At 37.8% G+C, this 17351-nt stretch overlaps 1 protein-coding gene across 2 annotated transcripts in view; it reads left to right on the plus strand.

Moving 5' to 3' along the window:
* Positions 1-17351, plus strand: part of LOC150103705 (nose resistant to fluoxetine protein 6-like) — a 206824-nt gene that overhangs the window by 76786 nt on the left and 112687 nt on the right. For both annotated transcript variants that reach the window (XM_090396506.1, XM_090396507.1), the window contains one exon: positions 5665-5758. In XM_090396506.1, coding sequence (XP_090252632.1) covers positions 5665-5758 — 94 coding nt within the window. The remainder of the gene's footprint in view (positions 1-5664; positions 5759-17351) is intronic.

The following is a 17351-nucleotide window of genomic DNA, read 5'->3' on the forward strand; positions in this document are numbered from 1 at the left end:
TTTGCCAGACAAAGCACGTCTGATATAATCCGTGCCAGGGTTGTAGAATAAGCCTGTATATATATGTATTTTTCTATGTATAATAACTGAGCATCTTAATAGAAATTAACAGAGTCTGAGAGTAGATATATTTGGAAGAGTATGATCTTGATAGTATAAGAAATTATAGAATAGAAACCCTTTGGATGTGTTAATTTAAGGGGGGGAGGGCTCAGACTCTTTAGAATTGAAAGTTTGACTGAAGTGTATCTCTATGTTTTAGCCAGAATAAATGTATTTTTTTTATGTTTAAACCAAATGCGTCTGTCATTTTTCTGTGGATTGAATTAACGCTTGTAAAAATCACGAACCATGCATTAGAGGGAATCCATTAGTAATTAAAGAAACGGGACCACGACTGCAAACCTTTTGATCCCTACATTTCCTTTCTTGCAATTTAAGATTGTATATCAGAATCCAGTTGCCAGCTGGTGTAGTCATAAAATAATTATGAATTTGTCAGCTAACGAAACAACTGATAATAACATAGGAAAGTAAAGAAACATAACAATGGCGCAGTAGTCGACAGGATGTGCTAAAAAAATTTAATTTGCACAACATGCAACAGAAACAGAACTCAGTAGTGAAAAGTATAGTAGTGGTGAAATTTTGAATTTTAAACAAAGTGTTAATCTAAGAGTGTAAGTATGTCCCTACCTAATACAAAGAGATGAGCGACCCAGAGTTCTTCAGAACCATAAACCCCCAACAAATTTTCCCTCAGTTCTCTGGCGAAGATTCTGACGATGTGGGGGCATATTTTGAGTACGTAGAGGAACTAAGGAAAATAGGGAGATGGAGTGACTTCCAGCTACTTATTCTGCTCTGCAGCAAGTTAGCTGGAAGGGCAAAAACCTACTTCTACTCCTCTCCACTATTGAAAAATACAATGGACTACCAGAGGTTTAGGCAAATCCTAACCTCACAAGTTTCAAAAACCAAGACAGTGGGGCCTAACCTCTTGAAGCTCTAAAGCATAAAGCAGAAGGAAAAAGAAAGCGTACAAGAGTATTACAACAGGCTACTCATGTGTGCTAACTCACTGAGTGTACAAGAGGAGGAGAATTGCCACTTGGATTGGACAGTGTTCCAACTCTTCAGAGTAGGCTTGAGACAGGAACTAAAGGAGGTGACGTTTGCGAAGGACATATCCAACCTGAAGGAATGCCTTGATGCCGCCACAGAAAAGGAACAACTGCTTGGGGACATCTACCCCGCAGCCAGTACAAACCACATAAATGTTGTAAAGGATAACAAGGAAGATAACAGATGTCTGAGTCAAAGAAAAGAAGGGAAAGAAAAAGAAATAGAGAAGTGCCAAGGAGTGCAAGAAAATATAGAATGAAGCAAAACGGAATCTGTCTGCAAGATCGATAATGATGTGTGTAACTTCAACGAATTCCACTCCTTGATCAAACAGGAGGTTGAAAAATTACATCAACCACTCATGGAATGACTTGATTTAATAACCAGTCAGTTGACGAAAAATCCCACCAACAGCAAGGGTTCTCAAATGATTCGGGAAGAGAAGGTAACTGACCTCATTCAACAAGAAGTAAAAAGGTTACAACAGCCAGTACTTGATAAGCTAGAGTCCCTAATGAACAGGCTAACAGAAATGTCTACCCAATGTGGGTTGAGCCCACCTTTGTCTTTAGATGGAGAGGTCAGACGAGATTTCCGCCGTGAGATCCCTAAATGTTACTGATGTAACAAATTAGGACACATTGCCCGCGACTGTTTTACCGCACAGAGAACCTCAAGGGTCAGGCACCAACCTGAGGCCACATCTTACATTTGTGCCAAGTCATTTGAAAAGGGAAAGGAAAATCTCACAGGGATGAAAGTAATAACAAGAATAGGTAGAAAAGACATAGATGCACTCTTAGACACAGGCTCCCAAGTCTCCACTATATCTGAGAACTGCATCAGGGAACTTGGTACCTACATGAAACTAAGGACTAAGAAATTGAGGAAGCCAATTAGACTATTAGGGACCCTCTGTGACTTATGCCCAAAAGCGGGTGAGGTTAAGGATAGAATTAGTAGGACTAAGCCTGCATGCATGGCATAACTTCCTCATACTGCCCAGAAATTTGTGTTCACATGTAGAAATGATCTTAGGTGAGGATTTCCTAAAGAAACATGGTTTCTGCTGTAACTATCCCAAGGCATGTGTTCTGTTTTGTGGAAGAAAGAATAACTCAATGAAGGGTCAGAAGTTTGAATGCAAAGGGGAGAAAGACAAATCCCTGCTCTGCAAGACCCAATGCAGGAACAAGGCAGAATTGAAGGATGGGGAAAACACCATGATCGAAACTCAATCTAAGGCTGACACAAATACAATTAAGAATGCAGATAGCGACTTGGTTACAAAAGAGGGGGAAAGCAAAGGGTTAGAATTAAAAAACATAGTTGAAAGCAAGGACACACGTCGGAGTGGGTGGCATATGCAGACCAAAAGGGCCCCTACAGATATCATATCGCTATCAAAAGGCAGTGTGGAAAGTAGAAAAATATCATCCCATTGCGGAGAACTGAGAGCAAAGATTCCTTCAGGAGAGATTTCTGGTAATAATGAAAAAGGGGAAAACGGGCAAAGAAATTTTATCGTAACTTCATTAAGAAAAATTTTAATTAAAGGGGGGGGCTTTGTTGTGTCGGAAAAATTGCTGATTCCCTTTTGATGAGCATCCTTTTTCCGACCCAACATAAGGTAACCTCAGAAGGGGTGGATAAGGACATACTTATGCCTCCAGATGGAAAATGTACTTATTAATGACCTAGAACATGTGTGAATATTTATATAATCAGTTTTATAGATATTAAATAATGTTAGAGAAGCCCATAACTTGAACAGAGAATGCTTGCGAATTATTTAAAATAGGAAATTCATGTAAAATTGCTAAAAGGATGTATATAAGTTGATACAAGTATTAGGCCATGTCAAAGACAGTTCGGAGCCGCGGTAACCAATCAGCTGCTGCTGTATGCATGACGACACCACCAAGTGAGGGCGCTGTTTTGTGGTATATAGTTTTCGGCGCGGAATTCAATCACTCTCTTCTTTTTTCGTCTGTTCTTGGATTCCTGAGTGGAGAGCTGTGTAGCTGTGAAGTTTACCGCCGTGCGCAGCAAAAAATTCCCCTTGCTGTACGTGCCACGTGGATCATAGCTACAACTAAAATGCTGCCAGTGTTCCAGAAGAAAGGGCCACTGGTGAACCTACACCAGTGTATAAGTCAGTGAAGGAGCATTCTTCTCGAGCAGAATAAAAGAATAGCGGAGATGCCATTGAAGCACATACGGTGAGGAAGTCCAAATAGATAGAGCAAGAACGGTAAGCTGAAACCTTTTGTATTAAGATAGAGTAACCAGAGAGGAATAAGGAACTGAACAATGAGAAAATAGCCAAATTCCATGATGTGCTTAAAGAACTGTCTTCTTTTGGACATTTTGTCTTCATCTAAGGAACAAGCAACGTCTTAAGCTCGAGCTAGGCTGGAAACCGAGGCTTCGGATTGTTTATATTAAAAAGGAGAATTTATGTTATTATGTTGAGTTTAAATTTGAATGCTAACTAAGATTTTGAAAGTGGGAGAGAGTCTGAACACAAGAAAGAGTGTTATCTCATGTTAAGATTTGCCAGACAAAGCACGTCTGATATAATCTGTGCCAGGGTTGTAGAATAAGCCTGTATATATATGTATTTTTCTATGTATAATAACTGAGCAACTTAGTAGAAATTAACAGAGTCTGAGAGTAGATATATTTTGAAGAGTATGATCTTGATAGTATAAGAAATTATAGAATAGAAACCCTTTGGATGTGTTAACTTAAGGGGGGGTTTAGACTCTTTAGAATTAAAAGTTTGACTGAAGTGTATCTCTATGTTTTAGCCAGAATAAATGTATTTTTTTTATGTTTAAACCAAATGAGTCTGTCATGTTTCTGTGGATTGAATTAACGCTTGTAAAAATCACGAACCATGCATTAGAGGGAATCCATTAGTAATTAAAGAAACAGGACCACGACTGCAAACCTTTTGATCCCTGCATTTCCTTTCTTGCAATTTAAGATTGTATATCAGAATCCAGTTGCCGGCTGGTGCAGTCATAAAATAATTATAAATTTGTCAGCTAACGAAACAACTGATAATAACGTAGGAAAGTAAAGAGACATAACAATTGGATATGGTCAGTACTGCAGCAATCTCCTGCACTGTTTGTGACGGATTTTTGTCGACGATATCCTTCACAACACTCGAATCAACCTCGGTCAGTTGACTGGCACATCACTGACGTCGAAATCTCTCCAGAACAGAATTTGGCAAACTATTTTTGCTATATGCATTCTGTTAAGGCACCATCCCCATATAAGCTGCATTTTTTTATGGGCCTGAGAAGCTCGTTTGCCTTTTTTGAAATAAAAAAGCAAAATATGCCAGTAATTTATGTTATTTCCTTCCATTTCTAAAAATATGTTGCACACACACGCAACTGAAGTAGGCAGAACGAAAATTCACTGAAAAGTTATGTGAAATGTCGCCTTTCAACTGCATAGCGTTGTGCAGTAGCGCAACAACAGCAACAGGCGAAGTGGCGTAAACTTGTACTAACACATAAACCGAACGAACTTATTTGCCAACCCAATATAGTAGAACAATTTTTCTATTTTCATCGCACCGAGTATTTACATATTTACAATTAATGTGTATTACACTTGATGCTCTTTACATTGTACTGTGTGCAGTTTAAGGCACATTATTTCTTTTCAATATTTTTTTCTTTTTTATACAAATTCATATACTTTTTTTTTTATGTATCCATATCTTCATTATTATTATACACCGTACTGACTTTTGTTACTTAATTTGCAGTCTTTAATTATGAGGATTACGTGTGAATGAGTGAGGCAGATTAATCCCACCTACTTCGAAGCTTGGGTTAGCTTTTATGAAGAGAGTGGAATTAGAGTTCACCATTTATGTTGTTGTTATGGATGGGATGTAGGCATTGGATGCTGGTGATTGGTGATGTGTATATTAGTGTTAATGGTATATTAACTTTGTTGGTATATTTTCCAGAGTTCATGTTTTAATGTTGTGTAGTTCATGTTTTAATGTTGTGTAGTGTTTTAAATTACTTGGTAGGTTGTTGAGTAGTGTGGGTATCTGATGTGATCTCACCAAAGAACCATATGAGCTGTTGAAGGGTATAGGGATGTAGAGAGTTGTTGTGGGTCATGTTATACGATATGTGTTTCTGTTGTTTCGATAGGTGATGTTGAAGTAATTTATTAGTAATATTACCATAATAATAATAATAATAAAAGGGTGGGCAAAGGGTTATTGTTGGGAATCTTATCATGAACACCACATTCTAATCATGCCAGGTGTCTTGGAAGTAAAATGGTGGGTTTCATACTACAGTAAAAATTGTTTACCATCTATAAACTCACAATTATTCACAGTACAATTGGATTCATTCTACAGTGTTTGGCAGAAAAATGGGAGCTTTACCCATTTGGCTACAAAGATTGGCAAATAAAATTACTTATAATATGAATGATATAAGATAACATAGTGTTTCAAACATTTCATTTCTCCCCATCTCCTTCTTTTAGGTAATATTCTTGGTATTGTACCACATGTAAATACTTGGTATTTTCAAGCTGTTATGCAAGCTACTTTTGCTGTTGATTCTTTTTTTTTCCTGAGGTGAGTTACTTAATTTAATGAAACATTGTTTCATTCTATGGAGCAATGTTTCATTAAATTAATCATTATCATTTATTTTAAAAATTAAGTTGAAAAGACTGATTCCTGTTTCTAATATGTAAATCTATGTAATATATGCTAAATTTTTTCCTCTGAAATAAATTGGGAGGTCTTCTCTAGTAATCAATGCATATTTAAACAACAAATGGATACATGGGGATATTGCAGAACCTTTCAAAAGTTTTTGACAAAATTTCACATGGAATGTTACTGTATAAATGTAATAGGCTGATGACAAAATATGAGATTTTCTATCTGTGATATCAGAAAGTACATGTGAGGAGTCTAAGTGAATGAGGATGGTCAGTGGTAGGTCATCCTCAGTATGTCAATAAAAGCGGCATGTTTTAGAGCAACAATGCTATTGTCATTGTTAATGTATAAGTGGAATGTTTTCAGTATTCTAATTATGGTTATTGTGCTTGAAGTAAACTTAATTTCAACATAATGAACTTTGTTTATTTTGAAAGTCATAGTTTTGAATAAATAACCAACCATTATCCAAAATAATGTCTGGTTATTTATTTGTGATTGTTTTGAGATAATGCCTAGAAAGAAAGAATGAAATATAATAATGACTTATTAACTTTTCTTGTTAAAACAGGAGATATTATGCTCAACTTTTTTTTTTTTTTTTTAATTTTGTTTTACTCTTAAATAAATTTACTATAAGTGTCCGAGATTTTTTTAAACAAATAAAATGACTGCTGTGATATATCTTTTTCCGATCTGGTTTAACCAGTTTGACAATATTTTCAGTCTCAAACAACAAGCTGTTTTTGAATCCCACTCTGGCATTAATGTTTATGAATGTATTTACATGGAAGGTGAATTTCATCACCCAGTGTGGGAACACCATCCTGCCTATTACATATCAAGAAGTGTGCTTAGGGATCAAATCATGTTGATCTCTAGAGCAAAGTTTTGGGATAATCTAATTGACCACATTATGGAACATTTAAAAAAAAAATCAGCAATTTTTTCTTATGCACTTTTAATTCTTTAACCTTCCCCATCCCTCTATTCAATAAAATCTGATTTTTTCCAGGATAAAATACATCAATAAAGTAATTGTGAAGTACCATCTCATCTGCATCGATCACCCAATCAACATTTCCATTTAACAAGGCCATTCATCCACAATCATTTCTTCTCGAACTAGTCATATAATAAAAGGATTACTTAGGTTTTTTTACCTTGAATCACAATGATAGTTTGTGTTTCCTAAGAAGGACCTCCCACGATGAGTCTCTTGACTCCATGGAGTCCTGAATTATAATAATAATAATAATAATTATTTTCATATTCCAGTTTTGCCTTTCTTCTTCTTATTATTATTATTACCCTAAGACCCAGAGAGTCAGAGACTCATCTAGGAGGTCCTTTTGTCATACACACAGTTCATCATACTGCACCTTAAACACACTCAAATTCTCAGCAGACACCACACTCTCAGGCAAGGCATTCCAATTATCACAACTATGCATGCAAAAAACATGCCTCTTACTTTTTGTTCACAGCTTCCAGGCACATCCCACTGTTTTCTGTAAAACCTCTTCAACATTCATTCTATAACAACTCTATATTAACTTGTAGGTCTCTATCATATCATCCCTCTTCCTCTTATCCACTAGACTCTGCAGATTGCATCTTCTCAACATTTCCTCATATAGTAAACTCTCGATTTAACAGACCCCGATTCAATGGACTTCAGATTTAACAGACATAATTTGACAAATAAATACAGATAATGAAATCATTAATAAAAATAAATAAAAAATATGATGGTTAATTGGAAGGCATTTTTAATTTTGCTGCTGCTTGGAAGGATGTAAAGACTACAACATTGGCTAATGGCTGGACCAAGTTACTGAATGGGAGCGAACCAGAATACAATTTCAGAGGTTTTGAAACCTCTGATTTCTGTGAAACGTTCATGCAAGCTAGTGAGAATGACATTGAACAATGACTACACATCGACAAGGGCGACCCAGGCTACCAGGAAAAGATTGCTGAAGATGTTCTACGGGGCAATCAGGAGGTTGACAATGAGGAAGAAGAAGCGGTTCCAGCTGGTCTGAAACTATTGGTGGTTAGAGAACACATGGACGACATCATCTCATTCATAGGTGTATCTTTAGATCCAGAGGCGATTGCTTATTACGAACATTTTCAGCAATTTTGATCGTTAATTATTAAGAAACTGTAAAAGTTAAAAGCAACTGAAACTTGATGCTTTTTTCAAGCTCAATCCTCAGTAAAACAATATTTACATAAAAATGTCCTCATTAAAATATATTAATACTGTACCACTGAAAGTGTTTATTTTCAATACTATTCCTAAGATTTGTGATTTGATTTTACGGACAACCCTTATTCCCTAATAGTCTGTTAAATCAAGAGTTTACTGTATTTGACATTCCAGGGATCAGAAACTGAATTTCTGGACCTTTACTACATCTCTTCATCCTTTTGAAAACCAGGTGACCAAATCTGTGCACAATAGTCCATGTGAAGCCTAATCATAGACTTATACAGTGGAACAAGAATCTCCTTACTTCTACAAGTCAGTGTCCTCCACATCATTCCCACAATTCATTGTGTCGTCCTCACAGTTTTAGCAATGTGTACTATACATTTTAGATCCTTATCCACCATCACCACAAGATCTCTTATTTCCTCCAGCTCCAACAATATATCCCCACCAAGCATAAATTCTACATCCCATTTTTGTTTCCCAAAATTTAAAACCTTACATTTTGCAACATCAAATTGGCATCCCCACTCCCGTGCCCATTCACTCAATCTATTCAAGTCTTCTTGTAAAGCCACAACATCTGTCTACTCTTCATAGTTCATCCCAACTTTGTATCATCTGCAAACAACTGAATATCCCCATCCAAAGTCTTCCCAATATCATTAATGTACAATACATTTTGAAAAATTAGAGACAACTACCGTGTTATAGAGTAAAACTTTAGTTTAATATAAACCAAAATCAACACTCGACGTTTCAACCTTCATATTAAGGTCATCCTCTGGAACATACACAATACATACAGAGAAACAAGCTGCATTGCAATCCACATTGTTAAAGTTACTCACCAGGCATTACTAAAGTTGTATAAGACTGATCAGACCACACTTAGACTATTTTTCTCAGATTTGGTCCCCAGGATTTGAAAGGAATAAATTAACTGTGGAAAAGGTACAAAGGCAGATAAACAAAGATGGTGGCAGGACTGTACAATGTTAGTTATGAGGATCGGCTGAGGGAGTGTGGACTGCAGAGTTTGGTGGATAGAAGAAGGAGAGGTGATATGATTGAGACTTTTAAACTGTTGAGAGGTGGTTACAGGGTTGACACTGGGGAGTTCTTTTGCTTGGTTGAATAACGGGAAGGAGTCATGACAAGGGGTCATCCCTGGAAGTAACGAAAGGAAACTGTGAGAAGGAGGGTTAGGAGTGGTTTCTTTGCATGGAGGGTGGTTGAACCATGGAATGCATTTCCTGATAGTGGTGAGAGCGAGAATGGTCAATGTGTTTAAGGAGTGGTATGGGACCTCCCTCGATGAGTTCGTTAGAGACTTGTGTTTCTTAGAAAGGACCTCCCACAATGAGTCTTTTGACTCCATGGAGGCCTGAATAATAACAATTATAATAATAATAATTGGCCTCTGACCTCTAGTGAAAGAAAAAAAAAAAAACCTTTACTACATCAAAGCTAGAGTCTTATTATTATTATCTATTAGGTTACAAAACTAAGAATCGGGCTGGAAAGCAACAAGTTTATATATATACTGGGGGGGGGGCTCTTCCCCCCCGATGCCTGTGGTGCCCAACCCGCCAGATTTCCGGAGCCGGTCCTCCTTGAATTCTGATGACTCGAATTTTAAAAATTCAAAAGGGGTTCCCGTCTCCTTGGCACCTATTTCCGCTCCCGATTTCTGGACAGGGTAGGCCTGTTCTCCTTGAATTCTGATGACTGGAATTTTGAAGACTCGATACTCAGTGTATCCCCCCTGAGTTTCAAAACGTTTCAAATAACTTGACAAAAAACATGATACAAAGACGTTACAAAAAAAGCTTATCATTTTATGTTATAGGGTAGATATATCAAAAAAAAAAAAATCAGCTAACGCCTTTTTATTCCCCGTATACAGGGAGTAGGCGAGGCCATTTAGCCCTATCTAACTTTTGGAGACTGAGTGGGCAGTTCAATCTCCACTGGTACTCAATCAGAGACAGATGGCCCAAGGCTATCACTAATTAAGCGGTACTCAGTGAAGAGAGACGGCTCAAATGTGCCGCCATCTCGTGGTCCCTAACCCTAACACAATATATTTAATGTCTGAAATAATGTGGGTTCTACGGTCGGTTTTCTTGAGTTTACAGGACGAAAAACCTGAGTTTCCGGGAGGAAAAACCTGCTTGCCCGTACCAGAGATCGACTAACTCGGGAACCGGTCGAAAAAAGGCTTAGAAAAATTTTCCTCTAGTCGCCGACTAGACTCGAAACCAAGTCTTCCATCGTGCGGCCAAGCGCGGTGGTTGGCAAACGCCACATCCACTGAGCTACACAGGCTTTTAGAATATATATATTTATTTATTTAAAATAAAAATAAATAAATAAATAAAATTAAACAATCTGATTATACATATAAATTTCAACCAGTTGGTATGGAATAGTTTCCTAAAGTATGATAGATACTAAGTGGGCTGAATATGTGCCATCCAAATTCTTGAAATTTTTATGTCGCCATTATTGTTGAGATTAGAGTGGTTAATCAGAATTTCACAGGCTTCTTTAAATTTTCTTTCATACCAGGTTTTTGTATGATGTAAAGAGCAGGTACTTTTCCAATCGATTTGGTGTAGGGTGTTGAGAGCTTGATCTGAGAGGCCTGCTTCACAAAAATTGTTATGTTTAATGTGTCTTTTGTGTTCTTTTTTACACATAGGGATTGTACGTCCAGTTTCACCAATATAACGTAAGTTACAAGTGCAGTAGGTGCAATAAACTCCAGGATGTGCCAATGGGAAAAATATATTATTATTACCCAAGACCTCATGGAGTCAAAGACTCATCTGGGAGGTCCTTTTATCACACACACATCTCATCATACTGTGTCTTAAACACACTCAAACTCCTTGCAGACACCACACTCTCAGGTAAAGCATTCCAATCAGTCACAACTCTGCATGAAAAAAATCTGCCTCTCATTCCCCTACTCACACCCTCTTTATACAGTTTCTACCACTATTCTCTGTAGAACTTCTCCACCATTGATCTTATAACAACTCCTTACCAACTTGTAGGTGTCTATCATATCTCCCCTCTTCCTTCTCTCCACCAGACTCTGCAAATTACATCTTCTCAATCTTTCCTCATACTCAACATTCCAGAGGTCAGAAACTACCTTAGTCAGTCGCCTTTGGACCCTTTCCAACATCTCTTCATCCTTCTGAAAACCCGGTGACCAATTCTCGGCACAATAGTCCATGTTTGGCCTAATCAAAGCCTTATACAATGGAACAAGAATCTCCCTACTTCTTCTACATGTCAGTGTCCTCCGCATCATTCCCAGAAGTCTTTGTGTTGTCTTCACAATTTTGGCGATGTGTCACCTAAATATTAGACCCTTATCCACTATCACCCCCAGATCTCTTATTTCCTCTACCTCCAACAAAATATTCTCACCAAGCATAAATTCTGCATCCCATCTTTGTTTTCCAAATTTTAAAACCTTACATTTTTGAACATTGAACTCGCATCCCCATTTGCTTGCCCAACCACTCAATTTATTCAAGTCTTCTTGCAAGGCCACAATATCTTCACTACTCTTTATGGTTCGTCCCAACTTTGCATCATCTGCAAACAACTGAATATCTCCATCCAAATCTTCGCCAATATCATTAATATACGAGTTAAATAGTAATGGGCCAAAAACAGTCCCTTGAGGCACTCCACTAGTGACTTTCCTTTTCCTGGATATCGCACCCCCATACACAACTTGTTGATACCTATCAGATAGCTAGTCTCCAATCCAATGCCCTAATCTAATATCCAACCCCATCTGCTCTAGTTTGACTGTCAACTTATTATGAGGTACTCTATCAAAAGCTTTTGCGAAATCCAAGTATATTACTGTGTATCCTTCTCCTCTGTCCAAGGAAGCAGTCACTTTATTGTAATAAGTAAGTAGATTTCTAAAAAATGATCTCCGTTTAGCAAATCCATGCTGTCCATCAAAGATTATACCATTGTAGTCAACCCAACTCTGGATCCTAGTTCTCACAAGCTTCTCCAACAACTTAACCACAACACCTGACACACAGATAGGCCTATAGTTTGATGCTTGAGTTCGATCACCTCCTTTATGAAGTGGCACAATCTTGCCCTCCTTCCACTCTTTAGGAACTTGACCTAAACTCGTATTAAAAAACAATGACAAGTCAGGTGTCAACTCTCTGGCATATTCCTTCAGAATACGCGGTGATATATTATCAAGTCCCACAGGCTTATTTACATCTAGTTTACTCAGCTCCCCCAAACACCTCTTGCTCACTTACAGCCAGTCTCTCCTCCCCATCATCAACTGCTCTCAACCTCTCCATGAAGTCACATTCACAAGATTGAAAGATCTTTATGAATTGCTCATTAAGTATCTCCACCACACATTCTGCAACAGCTGTCTTTATACCATTTCCTCCAATCAATGTCATCCTTCCATAATCATTCTTTCTTTTGCTGGCTACATATCGAAAGAACTCCCTAGGATTCTCTTTGGGTTCATTAGCCAACTGCTGTTCATACCTCTCTTTAGCTACTCTCACCAACCAAGTCACCCTCCTTGCCTAGTCTTTGTAGACCTCATGAAATTGGTTACTTCCACTTCTCTTATGCTGCTTCCATAATACCCTTTTTCTCTGTATCGCATGCTTAATCTCTTTATTCATCCATCTCACGCCTACATTATTTAACCTTCTCACCCTTGGAATACATTTAGACATTGCATCTACTAAATAGTTTTTGAAAATCCTCCAAGCTGCATTATTGATCTCTTTTCCAGCTAACTCCTCATTCTATGCTACACCCTCAAGCTGTCTCCTGAGCTCTTCATAATCACCCCCCCCCTTGTAGTTCCACATATACCCTTTTCTCACAGAGGTCATTGCACTGCTGGCAACCACCTAGGTAATCACCTCATGGTCACTCTTACCAATTGGTGGATGATTTGACACTTCATTTACAATTACATCTTCTGATGAGATGACCAAATCCAAGACCCTCAATGCTCGTGTGCCCTCTGTTACATACTGAGGTAGTTATCCCTCAAAAACTCAAGAAACTCATTTTCTTTACTTCCAGTTGCTATCTCTTCATTCCAGTCTATATTGCCATAATTAAAATCACCCATAATGATCACCCTTTTCTTATTTACTTGGCTAATTTGATTGTACATTTCATTACCACCACCATCCACATTACCTGGTCTATAACAATATCCCACCATATTTGATTCCATTCACCTCTATCTCACACCATACTGCCTCATAACCACAGGCACTATTTCCCTCTTGCATCTCCACTTTATATGGACATAACTCTTTCCCTATCATCAATAGCACTCCCCTCCCTTTTTACCCCCCTCTGTTCTCACGAGACACATCATACCCTTCCATCTCTATTCCAGTCATGATGTCATCCTCTTCCAACCATGTCTCACTTATTCCGACAATCTTTGGGTGAACAGAAGCAATTAGTGCAACTGTTTCATCTGCCTTGTTTCTTATACTTCTAGCATTTGTATACAAGCACAGTAGCTCATTTCTGGATCTACAGCTAGTTCCACTGATACTACCACTCACTCAATGTGATCTCTCCATGCTGGACTGGGGCCATTTCCCTTTCTGCTTCTTCATTTTAAAACCCTTTTCAATTCCTTCTGTTTCCTCGTGATCCCTGATCATCCCATTTCTTTCCTGCCTACACATGCTCTCATATCCTCTTGGAGCATCCACCTTTCTCATGATGTATAGCCCTGTTCACCCTTAGCCTCCCTGTTTCCCTGCTCCTCTTGCACACCCATTCTCTCATTTTCTATACTCATACCACTCACTTCCCCATTCATATCTACTTCTTCAATCTCTCCTGTCTTACTCTCCTGCTCTTCCACATCACTCCCCTCTTGATCTGATTCATTCTCTCTATTCACTTCTCTACCTTCCAGCAGCAGTCTCTCCAAGCAACTCATACCGTAACCACTCAAATGCAGTCCATTGCTCCCATACAGCTCACCTTGTCCCTCAAACTCATTCCACCACATTAACAAACTGTACTCCCATCTCTTCACACATTTCAGCCAGAATATCATTCATAATCCTTGCTCTCCGCCTCATTTCACCATTTCTGATATTCATTCTGATGTGCTCTTTGTTCTCTCTCAAATCGTTTGTACCAATTAATACTATTAACTCTTTTGCTCGCTCCCGCCTCATATCCAATGCCTCAATTACTCTACTCATTTTACTGCCTGGAAAACATACCTTGTGCATTTTATCCTCTAGCACACCTTTAATAATGGAGTCGCCATACGACGCCACTTGCTCATATTTCGTTAACTCTTTCATGCCATCATGATTCATTTTAATAGTTTTGACCTGAATTCTCTTAATTTCATTCCACATGCATTTTATTTCTTGCCTCATCTAATCCAGTTCAATTTCCGAATCTCGCGACACATTCTCTCTATGATTAAATCTTTCTAACTCTCGACCCCCTCTTCTCACTTTCCCTCTCATTCATCCTTCTTTGTTTTCGTACTTTCGATCCAACATACGTCCAACTTTCACTATCATTCTTTTCACTTTCCCTCTCGTTTATCTTTCTTTGTTTCTGTACCTTCGGGCTAATATGCGTTCAACTTTTGCTATCATTCTTCTCACTTTTATTCTCATTCATCTTTGTTTGTTTCAGTACTTTCTGTCCAAAATGCGTCCAGCTTTTGGCATCATTCATTCTTTTTTCGCTATCATTTATTCTTTCAATTTTTTTCACTTGCGATTTCTGCATCACGCCATTTCTACTTTCATTCGTTCTCTCAATTTCGTTTCTTTCTGCCACTCTCACCTCACTTTCGTCCCTTTTAACATCTGTTATGGTTTTCAATCGCCCTTTTTCTTTTTTCCTGATTTTTTAACATTTTTCACCTCTTCCTCACCATCCTTCTCTTTCAAACGTGCACTCGCGACACAATTGTTACTAACACTTTCTGTCATCAATTTCATATTTGCATTCATCAGTTCCTCATTCAGATCACACTTCGCACACACACCCTTCTTTCATCTGTGCTAAACATCCACAAATCATTTATGTAATCGAAGGAATACATATAACAGACCTCACACTTAACGAAACGACTGAAATCTAAATTAAAATCATGGAATGACAATGCCGCCGCCATTTCCCCCCCCCCCCCATGCAGGTTAATAGGTCTAATAATAACGATTTCGTAATTAAGTTTAGGCAAGAAAAATCCCCCACTCTAAATAGCGCACAACATTTACAGCCACTCTTACTCAAACAATTACGCATATATACTTAATTATTCCTAGAATAACTTATCTCAATCAGTTGCCCTTCTTATACACGTCCTCTGCCCACTTCAATTTTCAACTCCTCTAAGGATCCTCTCCTCCCATTGGCACATCCAGGAGTTTATTGCATCTACTTCACCTGTAACTTACCTTATATTGGTGAAACTGGACGTACAATCCCTAAGCCTGTGAAATTCTGATTAACTACCCTAATCTCAACAATAATGGTGGCATAAAAATTCCAAGAATTTGGATGGCACATATTCAGCCCACTTAGTATCTAGCATACTTTAGGAAACTCTTCCATACTAACTGGTTGAAATTTATATATATAATCACATTTTTTTTTTTTTAAATATATATATATAATATATATACACAGGGCTTTTTTTCTAGATATAAGTTTACCAGAACTCTACCATCTCATCTCATAACAGAAGAAAATCGAAACATACCAGACCTTTGAAGATCTCGTTTTTTACTTTTGACAACTGGATATTATATATATTAAATGGAAATAAAACATTAAAGCAAAGGTGAAAACAAAGTTTTAAAAAATACTTTAATTTTCACAATAGCTTCCAAATTGGGCTCATCACACTGGTGTTGCCATCTTCACGAGTTCGTTCCTTACTCTTCATGTCTGTTGCTAGATGTCTGCCTCTCAGGAACCAGGAATTGACATATGGTAAAAGTTGAAAAACAGGCAGAGGAGGCCCGACCAGCTTGATGAACATCAGTGTACTCACTGTCTTCATTTGTGGAGAAACTCTTGTTGGTGTGATAATCAGGTTCATCTGGGAAAACCACGCTCACATTCAGCAGTAGAAATGGGAATGCTGTTGATAGTGTTTATTAACTGCAATAGTTCAGCAGACATTTCTTCTCTGTCAGGAATTCACGAAAACCTCTAACAACCCGTTGTTCTGGAATTCTTAGCCTCTTACACAAACTCTCCACTTCAGTCTCACTGAAAGTAACATTCCTTTCAGTACCGTTTGGCCAACATTCTGGATACAACACTTTTGTCCATTATGCACTTCTTCTGCATATAGAAGGGTAATTTTCCATTCATTGTTTCAAGCAGTCATAAAATTTTGTAGGATCAAGAGAACAATTCACATTTTTTGATTGACTAATTACCCTCTTTTCCAAAGTCACTCCTTTAAAGTTCAGATTTTCAACTGCTTGTACAGCTTCATGATAAAAAGGCCTGCCACTGACTTTCATGTCTTCAAACAGCGAATCCGCCTTGATATACTGCTATGAGCTTTGTAGAGTGTAATATCCCTTGTTTGCACTTCAACACACTGAGTTCTGACAATTCTTGGAGAGCAATCCAAGATCCAAAGCAAAATCAACACTTGTTATTTTCTTCAAAAGGCCTTCATACCTTACTCTTTCAGACTTGTCTCTGTTTTCATCTTGTTTTGCTGCTATAAAATGAGCCATAAGTGCTTCATAATCTTTCCACACTGCCGAAATACTTCTAAAACTAGAAGACACCCAACATGTACTTAAAACTCTTCCAATTTTGAAGATATCCTTGTCAAGATCTTCAACTACTTTGTCTAGTTCTCTGACATTTTTGAGTGACTGGTGATAGAGACAGTAAAGTTTGTCAAGAAATGATTTGAAGTGGTCGATTTGTTCTGGGAAGTCTTTTTTTACAACATCACCAACAGAGATCTCGAGTCTATGGTTGGCACAATGCCAAACCAAAATGTGAAGATAACGTTCCTTAATCAAAGTCACCACTCCTTTTTTCATATCCAACATCACAGCTGTACCATCACAGGCAATGGCAACAAGATTTTTCTTCAAATAATCATCATGAAACCCCAGTTCATTAAGGGTATTCATCAAGCTATGGAAAATACCTTGTGGGGATACATTTTCTAACTCTACAATGTCAATAAAAATATTTGTGTGT

Source organism: Typopeltis vanoorti, chromosome 8 (genome assembly GCF_054136105.1).
Source record: "Typopeltis vanoorti isolate ZY-2024b chromosome 8, IOZ_Tvanoo_1.0, whole genome shotgun sequence".
Taxonomy (NCBI): Eukaryota; Metazoa; Arthropoda; class Arachnida; order Uropygi; family Thelyphonidae; genus Typopeltis; species Typopeltis vanoorti.